Raw genomic sequence first — 22,086 nt, forward strand, 5'->3', positions numbered from 1 at the left:
AAAAATATGCAACACATAAAAAGTCTATAAACTGTGATTCATAGGCACCAATGGTGAAAAATCGCAGATGAAAGCAGTGATATAATTCCACGGACTAAAGGCTCTCAGAACTCTCACCTCCAAATAGAAAAAACAAGCACATCAGAAAGAACTGGCCAACTCCACTCCTCGTCTCTCTCACCTCCAAATTTTCTGTGTTGTGTTTTTTTTTTTTTTCTCTCTCTCATTTGAGCAGGTGCCATGGGATTGGCCAGGGCACAGAATTTGTGCTTAAGAGAAGGAAACCCTCCTGAATGGCTGCAGTGTGACAGCAAAGCTAAAAGACAGCCAAGCTGGGCAGGGATGAGGCCATGCAAAAAGAGGAAATCTTTCTGATTGGCTGCGCCCCAACAGGAGGAAGGGTGCAGCTCTGATTGTCTGCAATATGACAGAGATAGCCAGACTGGGCAGGGACTAGCCTATGTAGCTGACTTTTTTTTTAATTTTTTTAATGTAATTAATACTGTGCCAGGAACAAGGTAAGAACAGAACACCAGTTATGGATGTAAAAACCAGAACAGCTTTGCATGTTAAATACATGGAAATCCAAGTAACATACTGGCTTGCGTGCTGAAATATTTTACTTTTGTCTTTAATTCATTTTGGAAAAATGGCAGGGCACTTCCTGGTACAGTATGACTGTACCTCAACCTTCCTATGCCTACAACCCCATAGCTGCATGTCTGGTGTGTGACAGGTTGTGCTGCTTTTGACTGCTAGTTGCACAAGACTTAGAGTTAGACTTGGTGATGTTTTATACTGTGCTGCTTGCTGGAGAGAGAGTTGTACTTGGGTTAACTATGCTTGTACTTCATTAATTTGGTGATTCTGTGCTCCCGCTCATCTCCGGATGATTCTTGATCATTATCTCATCAGTCATCAGGGGAGCAGCTTAGATATGAGGAAGCAAATCACTGCTTCTCTATCATGATGGCTACCTCCATTCAGAGACAAAACAAGGCAATGGTAAGCCAGAAATAGGGAGCCCACAAGCAATACTGGTGACTAGTCTTTTACAGTCTGCCTGCCATTTCTTTGGTACAGCTTCTACAGTTTCCCACCCTAATTGCATCTTTAAAATTCAGAAATAGTTCTCTACAAACATTGACAAGTGTGAGAGAAGGGTGGGCTACATAAACTGTTCCTGCTCCTGTTCCTTTGCAGGTAGGTGAGTCTATTCTCATGCTTGTAAATGCAGCTACCAGTACAAGTTATTGTACCTGTTTGTTTTACAGCCACCGAAATGTAATGATGAGACTCAACTTACAACTTACCATGGGTACCTTCTCCATCTCACTGTTTGGTCTTATTGGAGTCGCCTTTGGAATGAATTTGGAATCTACCTTTGAAGATGTAAGTACAGAAATAAATATTATAATCTAAGACAAAGAAATGTATACATTAGGATAATAGCAAAATCTTGGCTTGTAAAGATTTTTAACTACTCATCTACTGTAGGATGTCCATGGACATCCTTGATTTGCAATGGATATCCCAGAATAATGCTTGCTCCTGCAGGCATCACCCAGTATGAAAAGTTTTCAGCCGATTCCCTCTAATACAGAAGTGATTTGAGTGGCTGAACAGTCACTTGATCACTTATGCGGGTGACAGAAGGGGGTTCAAACCCCCCACTGGATTTCCCAGCCTCTGCCATCTCAGAACCCTGGACCGACAGCAATGGCTGCGAAGAACAGAGAGAGAGAGGAACTGACGACATTCCTTTCTCTCTGTGACTCTAGAAACAGGAAGCATCGAGTATGTCGTCACTTCCGGTTCCACCTCTCTGTTTATAGGCTGCCTTGGAGGCCAGAGGAGATATTTGAGGTCTAACCGCTTAAGCCCCGGCCCGTTTGGCTGGCCAAAGACCAGACCACTTTTTGCGATTTGGCACTGAGTCGATTTAACTGACAGTTGCGCGGTCGTGCCACGTGGCTCCCAAACAAAATTTGATGCCCCTTTTTTTCCCCCCCACACATAGAGCTTTCTTCTGGTGGTATTTGATCACCTCTGCGGTTTTTATTTTTTGCGCTATAAACAAAGAGCGACAATTTTGAAAAAAAAACAAATTTTTTACTTTTTGCTATAATAAATATCTCCAAAAAATATATAAAAAATTTTTTTTTCCTCAGTTTAGGCCGATACATATTCTTCTGCATGTTTTTGGTAAAAAAAATCGCAATAAGCGAATATTGATTGGTTTGTGCAAACGTTATAGCGTCTACAAAATAGGGGATAGTTTTTATGGCATTTTTATTAATAATTCTTTTACTAATAATGGCGACGATCAGCGATTTTTTTTTTTTTTTTTTTTTTTTTTTTTTTTTTATCGTGACTGTGACATTATGGCGGACACGTCGGACAATTTTGACACATTTTTGGGACCATTGGCATTAATACAACAATCAGTGCGATTTAAAATTACATTGATTACTGTAAAAATGTCACTGGCAGTGAAGGGGTTAATATGTATCCTAGGGAGTGTTCTAACTGAAGGGGGAATGGGACTGTGCAGCTCCCGATTCTCCATGTGCCCTGAGCGATCGCGGGAGCCCGGCGGAGATCGAGACCACTGGGCACTCGCATCGGCTCGGGGGGCACGTAAATGCCCCCAGTGGCCGTTTATGCTACCGACGTAGCATAACGGCGATTCGCACAGCCGAGCCATGCTGCCGCAGTAGAACTGCGGCGGCTGGTTGGCTAGCGGCTAAGAGGACCTGTCACGGCCTATACTGTCACAAGGGATGTTATTCATCCCTTGTAATAGCAATATAAAAATAACATTTTCTATAAAAAGAAAAAATGTACGCGCTAATGCGAACGCATACATTACTTCTGCACGCATATGTAACCGGTGATTGCACCACAGGTGAGCCATTGTGAATGTCGGAGCAAGAGTAATAATTCTAGCACCAGACCGCCTGTGTACCTCTAAACTGGTGGCCTGTAAAGGCGTTTAAAGTGTAAAGAATATTAAGTGCTGTTGTTTGCTGCTATTCCACAGGTGGACCCAATTTTAAAGCATGACATGTTGGATACCTATTTATTCTGTGTAACAATCTTTTAAAATTTACAAAAAAAATAGGTATTATATTGTGTTTGTGCAAAAATAATTCATTAAAGCATAAGTTCACCTTTTGTACAAAAAATAGTAAACGCACATCTTTTTGCAGGTAAAAAAATGTGTATTTTTTTTGTATTGGGAGCCTGTAAAGAATTGCACCAGCGATCTGGAAATCACTGATGCCATGCTGGTCTCCTCCGCATTATCAGTGTATCGGCTTACCCGTACATCCCGTACTGGTAAGCTGATACTCTTACAGGAAGACTCAATGAACTACCACAGCTCCACAGTAGTTCATTGAGAACTACAAGCCGACAGCCACTAGGGCTGTTGGACGTGTAGTTCATTCATACACTGAGCTCTGTGTATGAATGACGCGGACGTGTGGGAGGAGCCCCACACGGCCGCACTACGTTCAAAAACTAGCAGCTAGTATGGGGAACTTCTCCCAATACTGCTGCCACAAGGAGGGGGGCACAGCGACTGCAGTACTAGGAACATGTTACATGTTCCACCCTAAAATCAGGTGGAATATGTAACATGTTCCCAAAGGTAAACTTATGTTTTATAGTGTATTTTTTCCCCCAAAAAATTGCGTTTTAAAAAACGCTGCGCAAATACCATGTGACATAAATAACTCAACACACAGCCATTAATGTCTAAACCACTGACAGCAAAAGTGAGTACACCGCTAAGTGAACATGTCCAAATTGTGCCCAATTAGCCATTTTTTTTCTCCCGATGTCATGTGACTCAGTGTTACAAGGTCTCAAGTCTGAATCGGGAGCAGGGGTGTTAGATTTGGTGTTATCACTCTCACTCTCATACTGGTCACTGGAAGTTCAACATGGCACCTCATGCAAAGAACTCTGAGGATCTGAAAAAAAGAATTGTTGCGCTACATAAAGATGGCCTAGGCTATAAGAAGATTGCCAAGACCCTGAAACTGAGCTGCAGCACGGAGGGCAAGACCATGCAGCAGTTTAACAGGACAGACTCCACTCAGAACAGGTCTACCAAAGAAGTTGAGTGCATGTGTTCAGCGTCCTATCCAGAGGTTGTCTTTGGGAAATAGACGTATGAGTGCTGCCAGCATTGCTGCATAAGTTGAAAGGATGGGGGATCAGCCTGTCGGTGCTCTGACCATACACTGCACACTGCATCAAATTGGTCTCATGGCTGTCGTCCCAGAAGGAAGCCTCCTCTAAAGACGATGCACAAGAAAGCCCACAAAAAATTTGCTGAAGACAAGCAGACTAAGGACGTGGATTAGTGGAACCAAGTCATATGGTCTGATGAGACCAAGTTAAACGTATTTGGTTCGGATGGTGTCAAGCTTGTGTGGTGGCAACCAGGTGAGGAGTACAAAGACAAGTGTGTCTTGCCTACAGCAAGCATTGTGGTGGGATTGTGGTGGTCTGGGGCTGCATGAGTGCTGCCAACATTGGGGAGCTACAGTTCATTGAGGGAACCATGAATGCCAACATGTACTGTGACATACTGAAGCAAAGCATCATCCCCTCCCTTCGGAGACTGGGCCGCAGGGCAGTATTCCAACATAACGATCCCAAACACACCTCCAAGATGACCACTGTCTTGCTAAAGAAGCTAAGGGTAAAGATGATGGACTGGCCAAGCATGTCTCCGGACCTAAACCCTATTGAACATCTGTGGGCTATCCTCAAATGGTAGGTGGAGGAGCACAAGGTCTCTAACATTCACCAGCTCCATGATGTCATCATGGAGGAGTGGAAGAGGACTCCAGTGGCAACCTGTGACGCTCTGGTGAACTCCATGCCCAAGAGGGTTAAGGCAGTGCTGGAAAATAATGGTGGCCACACAAAATATTGACACTGGGCACAATTTGGACATTTCCACTTGGGTGTGTACTCGCTTTTATTGCCAGCAGTTTAGACATTGATGGCTGCATGTTGAGTTATTTTTAGGGGACAGCAAATTTACACTGTTATACAAGCTGTACACCCACTACTTTATATTGTAGCAAAGTGTAATTTATGCAGTACTGTCACATGAAAAAATATAATACAAAATCTCATAAACCCAAGTTTTAGTCACAATAGAAAATAGAAAACATCAAATGTTTAAACTGAGAAAATTGACAATTTTAAGGGAAAAAAAAGGTCATTTTGAAATTGATGTTAGCAAAAGTCTCAAAGTTGGGACAGGGCCATGTTTACCATGGTGTAGCATCCCCTCTTCTTTTAACAACAACCTGTAAAATGTCTGGAGTTATATAGAGTTTTGGGAGAGGAATGTTGTCCCATTCTTGCCTGAGATAGGATTCTAAGTTCTCAACAGTCCTGGGTCTTCTTGGTCGTATTTTTCATTTCAACATGAGCCAAATCATTTCAATTGGTGAAATGTGTGGACTGCAGGCAGGCCAGTTAAACACCTGGACTCCTATTATGAAGCTATGCTGTTGTCATAGATGCAGTATGCGGATTAATATTGCTGCTAAATTATGCAAGGCCTTCCCTGAAAGAAATCTGGATAGGAGCATATGCCGCTCTAAAGCCTGGCCTGGATATATCTTTCAGCATTGATTGATGTGCAAGCTGTTCATTCCATATGCACTAATGCACCCCCATACCATGCAGGCTTATGAACTGAGGCTGATAACCCAGAAGGTCCCTCTCATTTAAGTCTGGAGGATGCAGCACCCATGACCACAGAACAGTCTTCCACTTTGCAAGAGACCATTTTTTTTTTTTTTTAATCTTTATTTAAATTTTTTCCATACAAAAAGTATAAAACATAGTATACATATACATATGCATCCTACTACCCCCCCCCCCCCCCCCCTATAGCCCTACTACCTCTTCATATTTCTTCGTTGATTTAAACAGTTTCCATTGCTTCCATTTCTTTCGAAATTTCTTTTCCCCGCTCTCCTCATCCTCTTCCCATCCCTCCATTCTATACATGTCCTCTACTTTACCTATCCATTCCCTCAATTTTGGGGCTTCCGCCTGTCTCCAGTTTTTTGGTATCAAGCTCTTTGTTACGTTTATTAGGTTTCCTATGAGGCCTTCTTTGTACTTTTGAGTTGGGGTGTCTGTACCATGGAAAAGACATGTCCATGGGTTTTCTAGTACCTGAGTTCCTGTTATTATTTTTATTAAAGTTAATGTTTCTCTCCAGTAATTTCTAATTTTTGGGCATTCCCACCAGATATGTGCCGCAGTCCCTTGCTGTCCACACCCTCTCCAGCACATCCCGAGTTGCTCTTCCTGATATCTCCTCATCTTGTCTGGTGTCCTATACCATCTAGCAAGGCTTTTATAATTCATTTCTATTGTATTAAGATTTTTCGATGTCCCGTGTGTTAAGTGTAAGATTTTTTCTAAATTCTGTTTCTCCCCTCGTGGCCCTATTTCTTCTTCCCACTTTTTTATATATATAGGTACCTCCGTCTCGTCCACTTCTCCCAGCATCTTGTATATCTGTGAGATATTTACTCTTATTATTTTCCCCTCACATATCCGCTCTAAGGCGTTAAGGTCTGTTCCACTTCTCAGTGGTTGTGGCAATGATGAGACAAAATGTCTGAGCTGGAGGTACCTCCATCCATCTATATCCATGTACTCCTGTAGTGTTTCTAACGTGTTTATTTTACCCGCATTTATTATGTGTCTCAATTGAATATCTTCTCTTCTAATCCAGTGTCCTCCCATAGTGCTCTTCCCCGGTGAGAATAAATTATTTTCTTTTAATGCCATTAGTGGAGAGTTGTATTTCCACTTATTATGCTTGTGAATTCCATCCCATATTCTAAAAACGTTTTTTGTGAGTGCAAGTGTTGTTGGTCCGAGTGATCTGTGTTTTGGGGGTATCCAAATTTCCTTTCCTAATCGTGTCTCTGCAGCGCTGTGTTCTATTGCCACCCATCTTTTTTCATTATCTAATTTTGTCCACTCCACCACCCGTGTTAATACTATAGATTCGTAATATTTCTTAAAATCCGGTACTTTTAGACCTCCCCTCTCTTTTCCCAGTTGTAATACCTTTAAGGCTATTCTAGGCTTCTTATTTTTCCAGATGAGCTTGGTTATTAGACGTTTAATAGTATTAAAGTAGACTGGGGGAATATATATCGGTAACATCTGTAACTTATATAATATTTTTGGTTGTATGATCATCTTAAGGGCATTTATCCGGCCAAACCAGGACAATGGTTTCATCATTATTTTTTTTGTATCTTCTCTTACTTCGTCCAGTAGGGGGATATAGTTTATCTCATAGATTTCCTTTAATGAGGCTGCCAGCTTTATACCTAAATATTTAATTTCCTTTTTCCATAGGAAGGGAAATTTGCCCTTGATATCCTGTTCTTCCCCACTGCTCGTGCTGACACTTAAAACCTCTGTTTTTTTTAAATTTATTTTAAAATTTGATAGATCTCCATATTGCTCGATACTCTTTACCAAATTTGGCATGGAGATTCTAGGTTTTGTCACATAAAATAGGACATCGTCCGCAAATGCGGCTACTTTATGAACCTCTTCCCCCAGCTCAATTCCTCCTATATCGGGATTTTTCCTCACTGTCTCCAGCAGTGGTTCCAAAGTCAACACGAACAGTATGGGTGACAGTGGGCAACCCTGTCTAGTCCCATTGTACATTCTAAAGGGGTCAGACAAGTTGCCGTTTACCCTTACCACTGCCATTGGGCACTCATAGAGTGTCTTTATCCAACTCAGGATTCGGATACCAAATCCCATTTCTTTCAACGTGCCCAGCATAAATCCCCAGTCTACTCGGTCAAATGCTTTTTCTGCATCTATTGACAAGAGAAGACTGGGGATTTTGCTCTCTTGGGCTTTCTGGAGAAGCAATAGGGTCCTCACTCCATTATCCCTTCCCTCTCGGCCCCCCACGAACCCCACTTGATCTGGGTGGACCAAGTTCGGAACTATTTTTTTCATTCTAGTAGCTAGTATTTTTGCGAATAATTTTATGTCGGTATTTAATAATGAGATTGGTCTATAGTTTGAACATATCATACCTTCCTTCCCTTCTTTCAATATTGTGGAGATAATTGCTAGAGAGGCTTCCTTACCCAGTCCGTATTTTATATCTAGGCCGTTAAAATATGCACATAACCTTGGTGACAAAATTTCCCCAAATTTTTTATAATATTCTATTATATAGCCGTCCGGGCCCGGGCTTTTCCCTCCTGTTGTTTCTTTTATTGCTTGGTTTACTTCGGATGTTGTTATAGGAGAATCCAATTCCTGTACTATTTCCTGTGATAGTGTAGGGACCTTAGCGTTTATTATATATTCTTTGATTTTCCTCTTTCTAATATTCTCTTGCTGCTCTGTCTCCTTTTTTCTCACCCAATATAATTGCTCGTAGTATTCTCTAAATACCTCCGCTATATCTTCAGTCTTATATTTGATCTCGTTTTTTTTATCTATTATTTTCTCAATATAATTTTTTGCTTTCTTTTTCCTCAATATCCTAGCTAAACTCTTGCCATTCTTGTTTCCCAAGAAATATCGCTCTTTCGTTATTTTATGATATTCTCTCCTTACTTCTTGCTCTATTGTTTCCTCCAGCTCTAGTTTTTTTATAGCTAGATTCCGTTGTAGCCCCTGTATCTGTCCCTTTCCATTTTGTTTCTCTATTTTGTGTTTTAATTCTAATCTCCTAATTTCTTCTCTTAATTCCTTTACCTTTTTATTCCTTTCTTTTTTTCTTTTTGCCCCAAGTGAGATATATATTCCTCTTATGTAAGCCTTATGGGCCTCCCATAGTATGTTCTCCGCCATCTCGTCCTTCCCATTTGAGGCAAAAAAAAATTGCAGCTCCTTTCTTATTGTTTCCTCTCCTTCTACGTCTAATAGATCTTTATTTAGTTTCCAGGTAAACGGGGGTTTCTTTACCTCTGGGATTTTAATTCTCATGGTTACAGGCGCGTGGTCCGACAGAGTCCTAGTTCCGATGTCCGTATCTACCACTTCCTCCAATAGCTGATGTTCCACCAGCCAATAATCTATCCTGGTGTACGTCCCATGCACGGGGGAGTAGAACGAATAATCTCGTTTCTTCGGATGTTGTATTCTCCACACATCTATCAGCTGTAATTCGGTCATCCATTGTTTAATTACATTTCGCTGCATGTTCGCCGTCTCCCGTGCATGGGACGAACTATCCAGTCTCGGATTTATCGGAAAATTCAGGTCTCCTGCCACAATCACCCTCCCCTCCTTAAATTCCCAAAGTTTTCCCAGTATCTTTCTCAGATAAGTTATTGGATTCTTATTCGGGCTATATATATTTGCCAAGGTATATTTTATTCCCCATAGTTTTCCTTTTAGAAACAGGAACCTCCCTTCCGGGTCTCCCATCCTGCCCTCTACTATAAATTGGATATCCCGGCCTATCCCCACTGCTACCCCCCTTGTTCTACTTGAGACTGAGTCTCCATAGAACCAGGTCGGGTATCTTGGGGAGTACAGTCTAATTTTACTTTCATGGGTTAAGTGCGTTTCCTGTAAGAACACGATCTCTGCATTAAGTTGCTCCAATTCTCTTAGTATCTTAAACCGTTTGTTAGCTACATTTAGACCTCTCACATTATACGACACACAGTTTACCATTGTCATGTTGGAACCCAAATAATGCCCTTTACTCGAAATCTTGAGCTATAGGTTATTCTCCTCTCTCCCTCCCCCCCCTCCTCCCCCGCCCCCCCCACCCTCCTCTCCCACCCCCCCACCCTCATCCCCCCCATGGCCCATCTCCGGGCCTCTTGCATCCAACCTGGATATATCCCCGTCCTGGTGTCTGCACCTCTTCCCTTGAGGTGGAGACCCCAACCCGGCGCCCCGTGTGCACCTCCCCGGGTCCTGGGATCCCGGGGTGGGCCCTAAAGAGAGAGACCCTTCCCCAGCCCCCCCCACCCCCCCCCCCCAGTAAACAGCTTCCACCACCTCAATGTACTTCCATAACTTTAGAGCAGCCTTTTTACTACTTCTTCCCTCCCCCCCCTCCCTATACCCCCCGCCACCCCCCCTCTCCCCCCGGTAGCTCCTCTCTTATTAACCCTTCATACTCTTTTGGAATTGGTATCTGTAGGTTTTTACAAAAGTCCTGTATATCTTCCAAAAATCTCAACCTTACTGTCTTCCCATCTCTGTGTACTATTAATGCTGCGGGAAATCCCCAGCTATATCTAATGTTTAGTTCTCTTAGTTGATCCAGCAGTGGTTTGAGCTTTCTTCTTCTTATTAGGGTCTCCGCTGATAAGTCCGCAAACACTTGTAAAGTCTTTTGTTCGTACTGTAGAGGAGGTCCCTTCCTAAGATTATTCCATATTTTTCCTTTGTCTGAGTACTTATGGAACTTAATAAGCACATCCCGTGGCATGTCCTCTTTTAGCCCAGGTGGTTTCCTCACTCTGTGTACTCTATCAATTTTTATCTTTTCTGCCTCTCCTCTCTCCAGTAGGGGGTTAAATATCCTCTTCATTTTTTCCTCCAGATCTTCTCCATTTTGCTCTGGTATAGCCCTTATCTTCAAATTTTGGCGCCTATTTTGGTTTTCTTGCGCCTCCATTTTATAACAACATTCTTTCTGTTGTCTTTGCAGCTCTTTCATTTGTGTTTTTAGCCCAGCTATCTCCAGTGTTTGTCTCTCCGCTTTCTCTTCTACCTCTTCTACCCTTTTTAACAGATATCCCAAATCCATACGTACGTTGGAGACCTCACTTTTTATCAGGTTTTCCATTCTCTCGAACATTGCTAACATATCCAACTTAGTAGGCATTAGGGATTCACTCCTCAGATCTTCCCCCTCTGTAATCTCCGTCTCTATTCCCATGTTCTCCTGTATCTTTTCTCCTTGGGCCCCCTTTAATTTAGCTGCCTCTTTTCTTGCGCCTTTGTTTACCTGAGCTGTTTTTTTTTCCATACTGGGACTTCTGGTGTTCCCTTCTTTAGTTGTTAAATATTTCTGGATTGAGCTTGCGTTTGCACTTGAATTTAAACTTTCTCTGGGGGTTTTGGGTTCTGTTACTTTTTGGGATCGGCCTTTCATTATTTCTTTTGGGCTCACACCCCCTCCGGCTTACCCCTCTCCCGTGTGCTTATCCCTCTGGGATTTATAATATATTCCTCCTTCCCCTCCTCCTTTCCTTGTGTATGTTTCCAGACAAAAAAAGAGGGGAGAGACCTCTCTTTGATAGTCGATAACTCTGTTCTATGCGAGTGCAATAGATGTATATACGTGCTCATGGGTTACCCACAGATGTGTTCAAGCTCAGTATGTCTCTCATGCAGATTACTTCTTTAAACCGTCTCCCCCCTATTTTTTTTTTTTTTTTTTTGAGCTATTGAGCTATTGCTTAATATCCATTAATATATATTCCATAGATAATATGCCAGGGGAGACTTACTTCAAGCTGGTATTTTTTGAAAAGCAGCACAGGAAGAAAGAAAAAATAACAAAAAAAACTTCATTTATCTTCACATATCCTAGAGAAGATTTAATGACAGTCCTTTTTTCTCCCACAGGTTCTTAACTTTGCTCATTTATTCATATCAATACAGTTGCTATATGAACATTGTCTCTGCATGTATTAGTGTCACCAATAAGCATTTTTAACCTTCGCTGTATATCTCACAAGCACTTGTTCTGTCTTGCTCTTGAACATCTCAAGGGTTAATTATCAGGCATGCAAACAGCTTTAGCGTCCAAGAAGGGGGAGGTAGAGAGGGCAGAGGAATGGATACACAACACAACAGGTCTCACAGCCGACAGATAAGGGACGGGATCACCTATTATCCTGTCAGCTTCAGTCCTCCTTATCAGGGGGGAGAGCTGCCCTCTCCAGCTGCCGCTGACTTTTTCACTGTGTCCAAGTCACTTTGTGCAAGTCGTCTCGTCCCGGAGGGAGAGGGAGGGAGGGAGGGGAGGGGGGGTTACTCTCACCAGCTGCAGTTGAATCTCCTGCTTACATCTCCCGTCCGGAGGTTGTACGGCCGCTCTCACCTGCCACTACCGCTCTCCACAACGGTCTCAACCTGCTCTGGGGGGGAGACAGATCGTCCTAATGAGGGGCCTCCACGCTGTGTCCCCGGTCTTCCATCTGGTTCTCCACCACCGTGGATAGCAGTCTCTCTCAGCCCAAGAGACCATTTTAAATGCAATTTGGCCCAGAGAAGATGGCAGTGTTTTTGGATAATGTTCAGCTATGGCTTCCTCTTCACATGATAGACCTTTAACTTGCATATATGGACAGCACAGCGAACTGTGTTCACAGACAATGATGGAAATATTCCTGAGCCCATGTAGTGATGTCCATCACACAATCATGCCTGTTTTAATGCAGTGCCATCTGAGAGTCTAAAGATTACAGGCATCCAATATTGCCTTTTGGCATTGTGCCAGAGATTTCTCCAGATTCCCGGAATTCATGATCTGTACTGTAGATGATATATTTTCACTTTTATGTTGAGGAACATTATTCTAAAATAGTTCAACATTTAAACACCAGCTTTTCACAGATTGGTGAACTTCTGCCCACCTTTACTTCTGAGACACTCTGACTCTCTAAGATGCTCTTTTTTACCCAATCATGTTACTGACCTGTTGTCAGTTAACCTAATTAGTTGCAAAATGTTTTTCTTTATCGTATATCATGGGACACAGAGCAGCCATAATAACTAACTGGGTTATATGCCACCTATAGGTGAATGGACACTGGCAAATCAAAAAGATAGGAAGTCCTCCCCTATATAACCCCTCCTACACAGGAAGTACCTGTTTTTTTTTCGCCAGTGTCTTGTAAGGTGATGGTCATGGTTGGGGAAGCTCTCCATGATCTAGCTAAAAGGGCGGTCATGGGTATGTTCTATGGCATACCCCGGTTTACTTATCCCTGAAACATTTCAAATCTCTGGAGTCCCTCCTCAAGCCCTTTGTGTGGGGAACTAACAGCCACAAACTAGCGTGGCAAACTCAATAACCCAAGTGACCTTGGTGGCACAGCTCTCCCTGACTTTAACCTATATTACATTGCATCACAACTGTCACAGCTCTTTCACTTAGATAAAACAGATAGCAAGAGATTCCTCCACCAAGGACTTGATATACACAATAGCAGGCATTATCAGGCACGGGAGGGACGGAACCAGGAGAAAATAGACAAACCTTGCTACATCACTACAGGAAAATATGGGACTTAGCCTCATCCAAGCTTGAAATCCCACAATTCAATGATTACACGCCGATATGGCACAACAAGAACCTTCCTGAATTCACCAAAATTCATGACACAACCATATGGTCTAGTCAGGGAATATTTTATCTGCATCACCTGCTAAAAGAGGAACACCTTTAAAACTTTCAATTCACTTAAAGAAGAATTCACAATTCAAAATCGAATGTTCTTTAGATTTCTACAACTCCGCCATGCAACACAATCGCAATTTCCTGACACTGTCCCACACCCCACACCCTACACCCAATGTCCTCATGGCAGTAATTAAGAACATGGACCCCCACATACTGATCTCAAAATTTTACAACATTTTTCAACCCTCCTCTCTACCAAAATAGCATACGATCTGAAACCCAGATGGGAAAGAGGTGGGACCAATAGAGAATGAAGAGTGGGAGGAGGCACTGGAATCTTGTAAGGTTGTGTCCCCCAAACTATCGGATCAACTGTCGCAACTTTACATTCTGCACAGGGCATACCTCACACCCCTTAGAGTGGCAAGATACAAACGCACCCAATCTACCACATGCCTGATGTGTGGAAAGGAGACGGGCACCTTTTTCCACTTGATCTGGACATGTCCCAAGATTCAAGGATTGTGGAAACAAATCATGACATTTCTGCACGATACAATGGGTTCACCCCTAGCACTAGACCCAAAACAATGCCTTCTTGGTATAATACCAGACACAATTGATAAATATACCAAAACAGAGACGCTCTTCGCAGCAAAGAAAATCATAGCCAAAAAATGGATGAGATAAACGCCTCCCAAAATAGTAGAATGGAAAATGGAAGTGAATAATACCCTGCCATATAAGAAATGCATATATATTACCAGAGGCTGCCCCAACAAATACAACAAGATATGGGACCGCTGGCTCCAGGAGTCTGATACCTGTGTGTAATAAAACCAATTTAGCTTGGAATAAATACTTAGACACATATCTCAATATGTAATTCCTATGTACTAAATGTATACTCAGAATATAGTCGCATGACAAAAACAATGTACCAGTTATCTTAATTACAGACTGTATACCATTAAATGTATTAGTTACCAAGTCTATATGTAAAAGCAAACATAACATGTATGCACCAGTTGGGTCTGGACGCTTGGTAAGAAAAAAACTCCAAAGGAGATTTGGCAGGGTGCTTTTACAGGTCCAAGGGAATGGCCCCATATTCAAGGGGACCCAGCCCTCGAAGGTCCAAGAGACAGAACCCATCATGATGGGGGAATATTGTAATCTAGCAGAATCCTGCAGGGGGACTGGTAAGTGTTTTTTTTTTTTTTTACTTTTTGCCCTTGTTTAACCACTTCCCGACCAGAGCACGACGATGTACATCGACAGAATAGCACGGGCAGGCATATTGGCGTACAGGTACGTCCAATATTCAATGCCGCCCTGCCATCGGGAGCGCGGTGCGCTCCCGCGCTGGTCGGGACCCCCGTGAGTCTGGGCGTGGGACCCGCGGACTCGATCGCCGCGGGCATCCCCGCGATCGTCTCACGGAGCGGCCGAATGGAGGAAATGCCGCGTAAACAGCATTTTTCCATTCTGCCTAGCAACTAGTGACGCTGATCTCTGCTCCATGTGATTGGAGCAGAGATCAGTGTTCACTAAATGAAAGCCCAACCCCCCCACAGTTAGTAACACACCCCTAGGAACACTTAACCCCTACACTGCCACCCACTGGTTAACCCCTTCACTGCCAGTGTCATTTACACAGGAATCACTGCATTTATATAGCAGTGATTACTGTATAAATGACAATGGTCCCAAAAATGTCCGATGGGTCCCCCACAATGTGGCAGTCGCAATAAAAATCGCTAGTAAAAAAAAATAATAAAAAATTATTAATAAAAATGCTATAAAACTATCCCTATTTTGTAAACGCTATAACTTTTGCGCAAACCAATCAATAATCGCTTATTGCGATTTTTTTTTTACCAAAAATATGTAGAAGAATACGTATCGGCCTAAACTGAGGGAAATTTTTTTTTTTTATATATTTTTGGGGGATATTTATTATAACAAAAAGTAAAAAAATAATGCGTTTTTTTCAAAATTGTCGCTCTATTTTTGTTTATAGCTCAAAAAATAAAAACCGCAGGGGTGATCAAATACCACCAAAAGAAAGCTCTATTTGTGGGAAAAAAAGGACGTCAATTTTTTTTGGGAGCCACATCGCACGACCGCGCAATTGTCAGTTAAAGCGACGCAGTGCCGAATCGCAAAAAGTGGTCTGGTCTTTGACCAGCAAAATGGTCCGGTCTGCAAGTGGTTAAACTGAAAAATTTATTTGCAGTCTCTTACTTTTTATAGGACCAAGTGTCATATTTTTTTTCTGTCCACTGGGGGCAGTGGTGTTGTGGTGCGGCGGCGCTTCTCTGTGGAGGCTTCCAGAAGAAGGGGCAGAAGCGGCCATATTAGGGGCTGTTCCAGTCCTACTCTTCTGTAAGCAGGCTGGAAGGGACACACAGCGGCGTCAGCTGGGCACGTGAGTCACTGTGGGTGGATGGACCAGGGCACTGTATGTTCTGTGTACTGCAAAGACTAAGTGTAGTATATTGCAGGAAGGTTGAAGTGCATAAAGTGGGGTTTTATTACCTCAAGTTTTGTCTTGGGCATGTCTTCCCAGAAGAGGAGTGGGGGAGGCACAGCAGGAAGGGGTGCAAATGCACCACCATCGGTATTGGAGGATGCTAGCCTTACTTCTGCTTTTTTTTATAACTCTCCTGAAAGACCTGTGGCAACTGGCCAATCTGAGCTATTACGTTTGTCAGGCATTGTAGCAACAGCTAATGCTTCTGTCTCAACCTACGTCACAAAGGACGACTTGGCATCAGCTTTAACTGGGCTGGAGGGAAAAATAGCAGGTAAGATTGCTTCAGTTTGCCAAGGTGGAAGGAAACTGGATCCCCTTCACTTGAGCCCCCACCTGCATTGGAACAGGATTGGGCAGAAGAAGTGGCAGTAAATGACCGGGAAGATGGTCAGGCCACAGACTCCACTTCTGAGGACTCCGGTTCTGAAGAACCATTTTCAGCCTCTCAATCCCAGAGAATGCTTTCCAGTCCCTCACGGAGATGGTTATTCTTTAGGATCTCTGCGGCCTCCACCGAGTTTGCAGGTGTTTCCCTTGCATCCATTGTTAGAGCAGATTGTGTATGCTGACTGGTGCCAATCTGCAGATACCATCGAAGGTTTTTGCGATTTGCAGTAGACAACCAACATTTTCAGTTAGTGGTGCTGCCCTTCTATCTACTATAGAGTCTGGAAATCCTATATTGCCTGGTGCGAGGCCAGAAGGTGGCACCCTGTAGATATGTCATCAGGAGAGTTCTGGCTTTTCTCCAAAAAGGAGTGGATATGAATTTGGCCTTAAGTACAACTAAGGGTCAAATTTTGGCCTTAGCACTATTTTTTTTAGAAGCCTATTGCTTCTTATTTTTCGAACATTTGTACATGGAATTATTTGTGTGCTTCCACCGGTAAGGCCGCCTCTGTGCCCTTGCGATTTAAATTTAGTCTTGGGAGTTTTACAGAAGCAGCCTTTTGAGCCTATCTGAGAGATTCCTCTGGTCCTCTTGACAAGAAAATTTGTTTTCTTGGTGGCAGTGACGTCGGCCAGGAGGGTGTCCGGAGTTTTGCGGCTCTGTCCTGTAAAGAGCCTTATTTGATCTTGCACCAGGATAGGGTGGTTTTGTGGCCACAACAAGAATTTTTGCCCAAGGTAGTGTCCAGTTTTCATTTAAATCAGAATATCATTCTACCTTCCTTTTTTCCGAATCCACAGTCTGCAGAGGGAAATTTTTTTCATTCTCTTGATGTAGTACAGGCTATCGGGGTCTATCTGAGAATGTCGGCTCAGATGCGGATGACGGATGTTCTGTTTGTATTGCTAGAAAGTCACAAGATGGGACAGGAGGCATCTAAGTCGACTATTTCGCAATGGATCTGCCAAGTGATTGTTCAGGCATATGTATTAAGGGCTAAGGCCCTACCTTTTCCTGTAAGGGCACACTCTACCAGAAGAGTGACTCCTTCATGGGCAGTTCATCATCAAGCATCAATGGCTCAGATTTGCAAGGCTGCTACTTGGTCTTTGGTGCATACATTCACTAGGTTTAACCAGTTGCCGACCGCCGCACGCCGATGTACGTCGGCAGAATGGCACGGGCAGGCATAAGGGCTTACATGTACGTCCCTTGCCTCCCGCGGGTCGGGGGCCCGATCGGGCCCCCGCCCGGTGCCTGCGGCGGTCGGTATTCGTTCGGGAGCGATCCCGGACGAGGGGACGGCCATTCATTCATGGCCACCCCCTCGCGATCGCTCCCGACGAATAGAAATCCCCTGTGACATCACTTCCTCTCCTGTAATGTAAACACAGGAGAGGAAGTGATGTATTCTCTCCTCCGTGTCGGTATTTTTCGTTCCGACACGGAGGAGAGCGGATCGGTGAGTTGCACCAACACTCTACACACACAGTAGAACATGCCAGGCACACTCACACCCCCCCTTTACCCCCTGATCACCCCCCAATTACCCCTGCCCCCCAGTCACAGTGACACCAATGTCATTTTTTTTTTTTTTTTTTTTGCATTGGTGTCATTTGTGACTGTAATAAATGTTAGGGCAGTTAGGGTTAGCCCCCTTTAGTTCTAATGTACCCCCCTAACCCCCCCAATAACGGTTTAACCCCGTGATCACCCCCCGTCGCCAGTGTCACTAAGGCTGGGTTCACATTGCAGCGGTTTTTGAGAACGAATGTGATTCGCACCGCACTGCAGTGCAAATCACATCCGATCTCTGTGCGATTCGAGTTCAGCCATTCGCCGCACCCGCCGCACCCGCCGCACCCGCCGCAAATTCGCACGGGACCCTTTTTTTGGCCCGCAGCAGAATCGGATCGCATGGGTGTTCACACCATGCGATCCGAGTTTGCAGATCGCACTGCGATATGCGAACTGATCTGGGGGTGTCAGTAACATTTCACTGACACTCCCAGCAGTTCGCATAGGGCAGTGTGAACTGCCGCCGGGAGGCATGCGATGCGGGAACCCGCCGCGGATTCGCGACGTTTCCGCATCGCTCCGCGGCGTTTCCGCATCGCTCCAGTGTGAACCCAGCCTAATAAGCGATCATTTTTCTGATCGCCGTATTAGTGTCACAGGTGACGCTAGTTAGGCAGGTAGGTATTTAGGTTCGCCGCAGCTTTTTATAGCGCCAGGGACCCCCATATACTACCGCATAAAGCCCCCTGATTGCCCCCTAGTTAACCCTTTCACCAGTGATCACCATATAACTGTTACAGGTGACGCTGGTTGGTTAGTTATTTTTTTATAGTTTCAGGGCACCCGCCATTTATTACCTAATAAAGGTTTAACCCCCTGATCACCCGGCGGGTGTCATTTGTGACTAATAACTGTTAGGGCAGATAGGGTTAGCCCCCTTTAGTTCTAAGGTACCCCCCTAACCCCCCCAATAAAGGTTTAACCCCGTGATCACCCCCCGTCGCCAGTGTCACTAAGGCTGGGTTCACATTGCAGCGGTTTATGAGAACGGATGTGATTCGCACCGCACTGCAGTGCAAATCACATCCGATCTCTGTGCGATTCGAGTTCAGCTATACAGATAGTATGGCTGAATTCGTGTCGCACCCGCCGCAAACTCGCACGGGACCCTTTTTTTGGTCCGCAGCAGAATCGGATCGCATGGGTGTTTACACCATGCGATCCAAGTTTGCAGATCGCACTGCGATATGCGAACTGATCTGGGGGTGTCATTAACATTTCACTGACACTCCCAGCAGTTCGCATAGGGCAGTGTGAACTGCCGCTGGGAGGCATGCGATGCGGGAACCCGCCGCGCATTCGTGGCGTTCCCGCATCGCTCCAGTGTGAACCCAGCCTAATAAGCGATCGTTTTTCTGATCGCTGTATTAGTGTCACAGGTGACGCTAGTTAGGCAGGTAGGTATTTAGGTTCGCCGCAGCTTTTTATAGCGCCAGGGACCCCCATATACTACCGCATAAAGCCCCCTGATTGCCCCTAGTTAACCCTTTCACCAGTGATCACCATATAACTGTTACAGGTGACGCTGGTTGGTTAGTTATTTTTTTATAGTTTCAGGGCACCCGCCATTTATTACCTAGTCTCACTAGTGTACCCCTAAATTTAGGGGTGTCTACTTTCCAAAATGGGGTCATTTGGGGGGGGTTTGTGCCATCTTGGCATTTTATGGCCTTCAAAACTGTAACGCCCTTAGAAAGCCTGAAGGCGGTGCTTGGTTTTCGGGGCCCCGTACGCGGCTAGGCTCCCAAAAAGTCCCACATATGTGGTATCCCTGTACTCAGGAGAAGCAGCAGAATTTATTTTGGGGTGTCATTTTACATATGCCCATGGCATGCGTGAGCAATATATCATTTAGTGACAACTTTGTGAAAAAAAAAAAAAAAGTTTGTAATTTTCCCGCAACTTGTGGCAAAATATAAAATATTCCATGGACTCAACATGCCTCTCAGCAAATAGCTTGGGGTGTCTACTTTCTAAAATGGGGTCATTTGTGGGGGTTTTGTGCCATCTTGGCATTTTTATGGCCTTCAAAACTGTAATCGGTAGTGAGAAGTGAACTCAAAAATTTACGCCCTTAGAAAGCCTGAAGGCGGTGCTTGGTTTTCGGGGCCCCGTACGCGGCTAGGCTCCCAAAAAGTCCCACATATGTGGTATCCCCGTACTCAGGAGAAGCAGCAGAATTTATTTTGGGGTGTCATTTCACATATGCCCATGGCATGCATGAGCAATATATCATTTAGTGACAACTTTGTGAAAAAAAAAAAAAAAAGTTTGTAATTTTCCCGCAACTTGTGGCAAAATATAAAATATTCCATGAACTCAACATGCCTCTCAGCAAATAGCTTGGGGTGTCTACTTTCTAAAATGGGGTCATTTGTGGGGGTTTTGTGCCATCTTGGCATTTTATGGCCTTCAAAACTGTAATAGGTAGTGAGAAGTGAACTCAAAAATTGGTTTTCGGGGCCCCGTACGCGGCTAGGCTCCCAAAAAGTCCCACATATGTGGTATCCCCGTACTCAGGAGAAGCAGCAGAATTTATTTTGTGGTTTCATTTCACATACGCCCATAGCATGTGTGAGCAATATATCATTTAGTGACAACTTTGTGTAAAAAAAAAAAAAAAAATTTTTTTTTTGTCATTATTCAATCGCTTGAGGCAAAAAAATAAAATATTCAATGGGCTCAACATGCCTCTTATCAATTTCCTTAGGGGGTCTACTTTCCAAAATGGGGTCATTTGGGGGGGTTTTGTACTGCCCTGCCATTTTAGCACCTCAAGAAATGAGATAGGCAGTCGTAAACTAAAAGCTGCGTAAATTCCAGAAAACGTACCTTAGTTTGTAGATGTGACAACTTTTGCGCAAACCAATAAATATACAATTATTGACTTTTTTTTTACCAAAGACATGTGGCTGAATACATTTTGGCCTAAATGTATGACTAAAATTGAGTTTATTGCATTTTTCTAATAACAAAAAGTAGAAAATATCATTTTTTTTCAAAATTTGCGGTCTTTTTACGTTTATATCGCAAAAAATAAAAATCGCAGAGGCAATCAAATACCATCAAAAGAAAGCTCTATTTGTGGGAAGAAAAGGACGCAAATTTTGTTTGGGTACAACATTGCATGACCGCGCAATTACCAGTTAAAGCAGCGCAGTGCCAAAGTGTAAAAAGACCTCTGGTCATTTACCAGCAAAATGGTCCGGTCTGAAAGTGGTTAAGTGAATGTTAGGACTCAGGAGGATGTTGCTTTTGGACGCAGAGTACTGCAGGCAGCAATATAAATCCTGTTGTTCTAATGGTGTTTCTTTGGTCATTAATGGGTTCCCTCCCCTTAAAAGCATTGCTTGGGGACATCCCAGTTAGTTATTATAGCTGCTCTGTGTCCTGTGATGTACGATAAAGAAATTAGGATTTTTTTTCTACAGCTTACCTGTAAAATCCTTTTCTTGGAGTACATCATGAGACACAGAGATCTCTCCCCTCTTGTCTGGGAAGTTTATTGCTTGCTACAAAATTGAGGTACCTTCTGTGTAGGAGGGGTTTGTTATATAGGGGAGGACTTCCTGTCTTTTTGGTTTGCCAGTGTCCATTCACCTATGGGTGGCGTATAACCCAGTTAGTTGCTATGGCTGCTCTGTGTCTGTGATGTACTCCAAGAAAAGGACTTTACAGGTAAGCTGTAGAAAAAAAATCCTAATTTTACAGTTCTTCCTTGTTAGTACCACTTACTTTGCCATCTTTTTGTTGCCCTATCCCAACTTTTTTCAGATGTTGCTGTCATCAATTTAAAAAAAATGTTTACTTTTTATTTTATTTAATACAGATACTTGTATAGCGCCGTCAATTTACGCAGGGCTTTATTATATATACAGCGTGACAACTTTTCTGGAATCGTGTGTGTGTGTGTGTGTGTGTGTGTGTGTGTATAATATAAATATAAAAAAAATATATATTCACTCCTGTGTTTTTGTGTTTTTTCCTGTTTCTAGGATCCTCAGATCTTTTGGTTTATTACAGGAGTAATGTTCCTAGGAAGTGGTCTAATATGGAGGCGTTTGCTTTCTTTTCTTGGAAGGCATTTAGAACCATCAAAGCCTCCCTCGGTATGTTGGTAAAAAAAAAATATTCCTAAAATTTTATTGTGAA

General features: G+C 43.4%; 1 protein-coding gene across 1 annotated transcript in view; it reads left to right on the plus strand.

The window, feature by feature from the left end:
• MRS2 (magnesium transporter MRS2) overlaps nt 1–22,086 on the plus strand; it is a 55,877-nt gene that overhangs the window by 32,316 nt on the left and 1,475 nt on the right. Inside the window, exons 9-10 of the mRNA XM_077492276.1 lie at nt 1,275–1,392; nt 21,930–22,043. Of these exons, the coding sequence (XP_077348402.1) occupies nt 1,275–1,392; nt 21,930–22,043 (232 nt within the window). The remainder of the gene's footprint in view (nt 1–1,274; nt 1,393–21,929; nt 22,044–22,086) is intronic.

Source organism: Lithobates pipiens, unplaced genomic scaffold (genome assembly GCF_037356315.1).
Source record: "Lithobates pipiens isolate NorthernLeopardFrog02 unplaced genomic scaffold, aLitPip1_a1.2 Scaffold_19, whole genome shotgun sequence".
Lineage (NCBI taxonomy): Eukaryota > Metazoa > Chordata > Amphibia > Anura > Ranidae > Lithobates > Lithobates pipiens.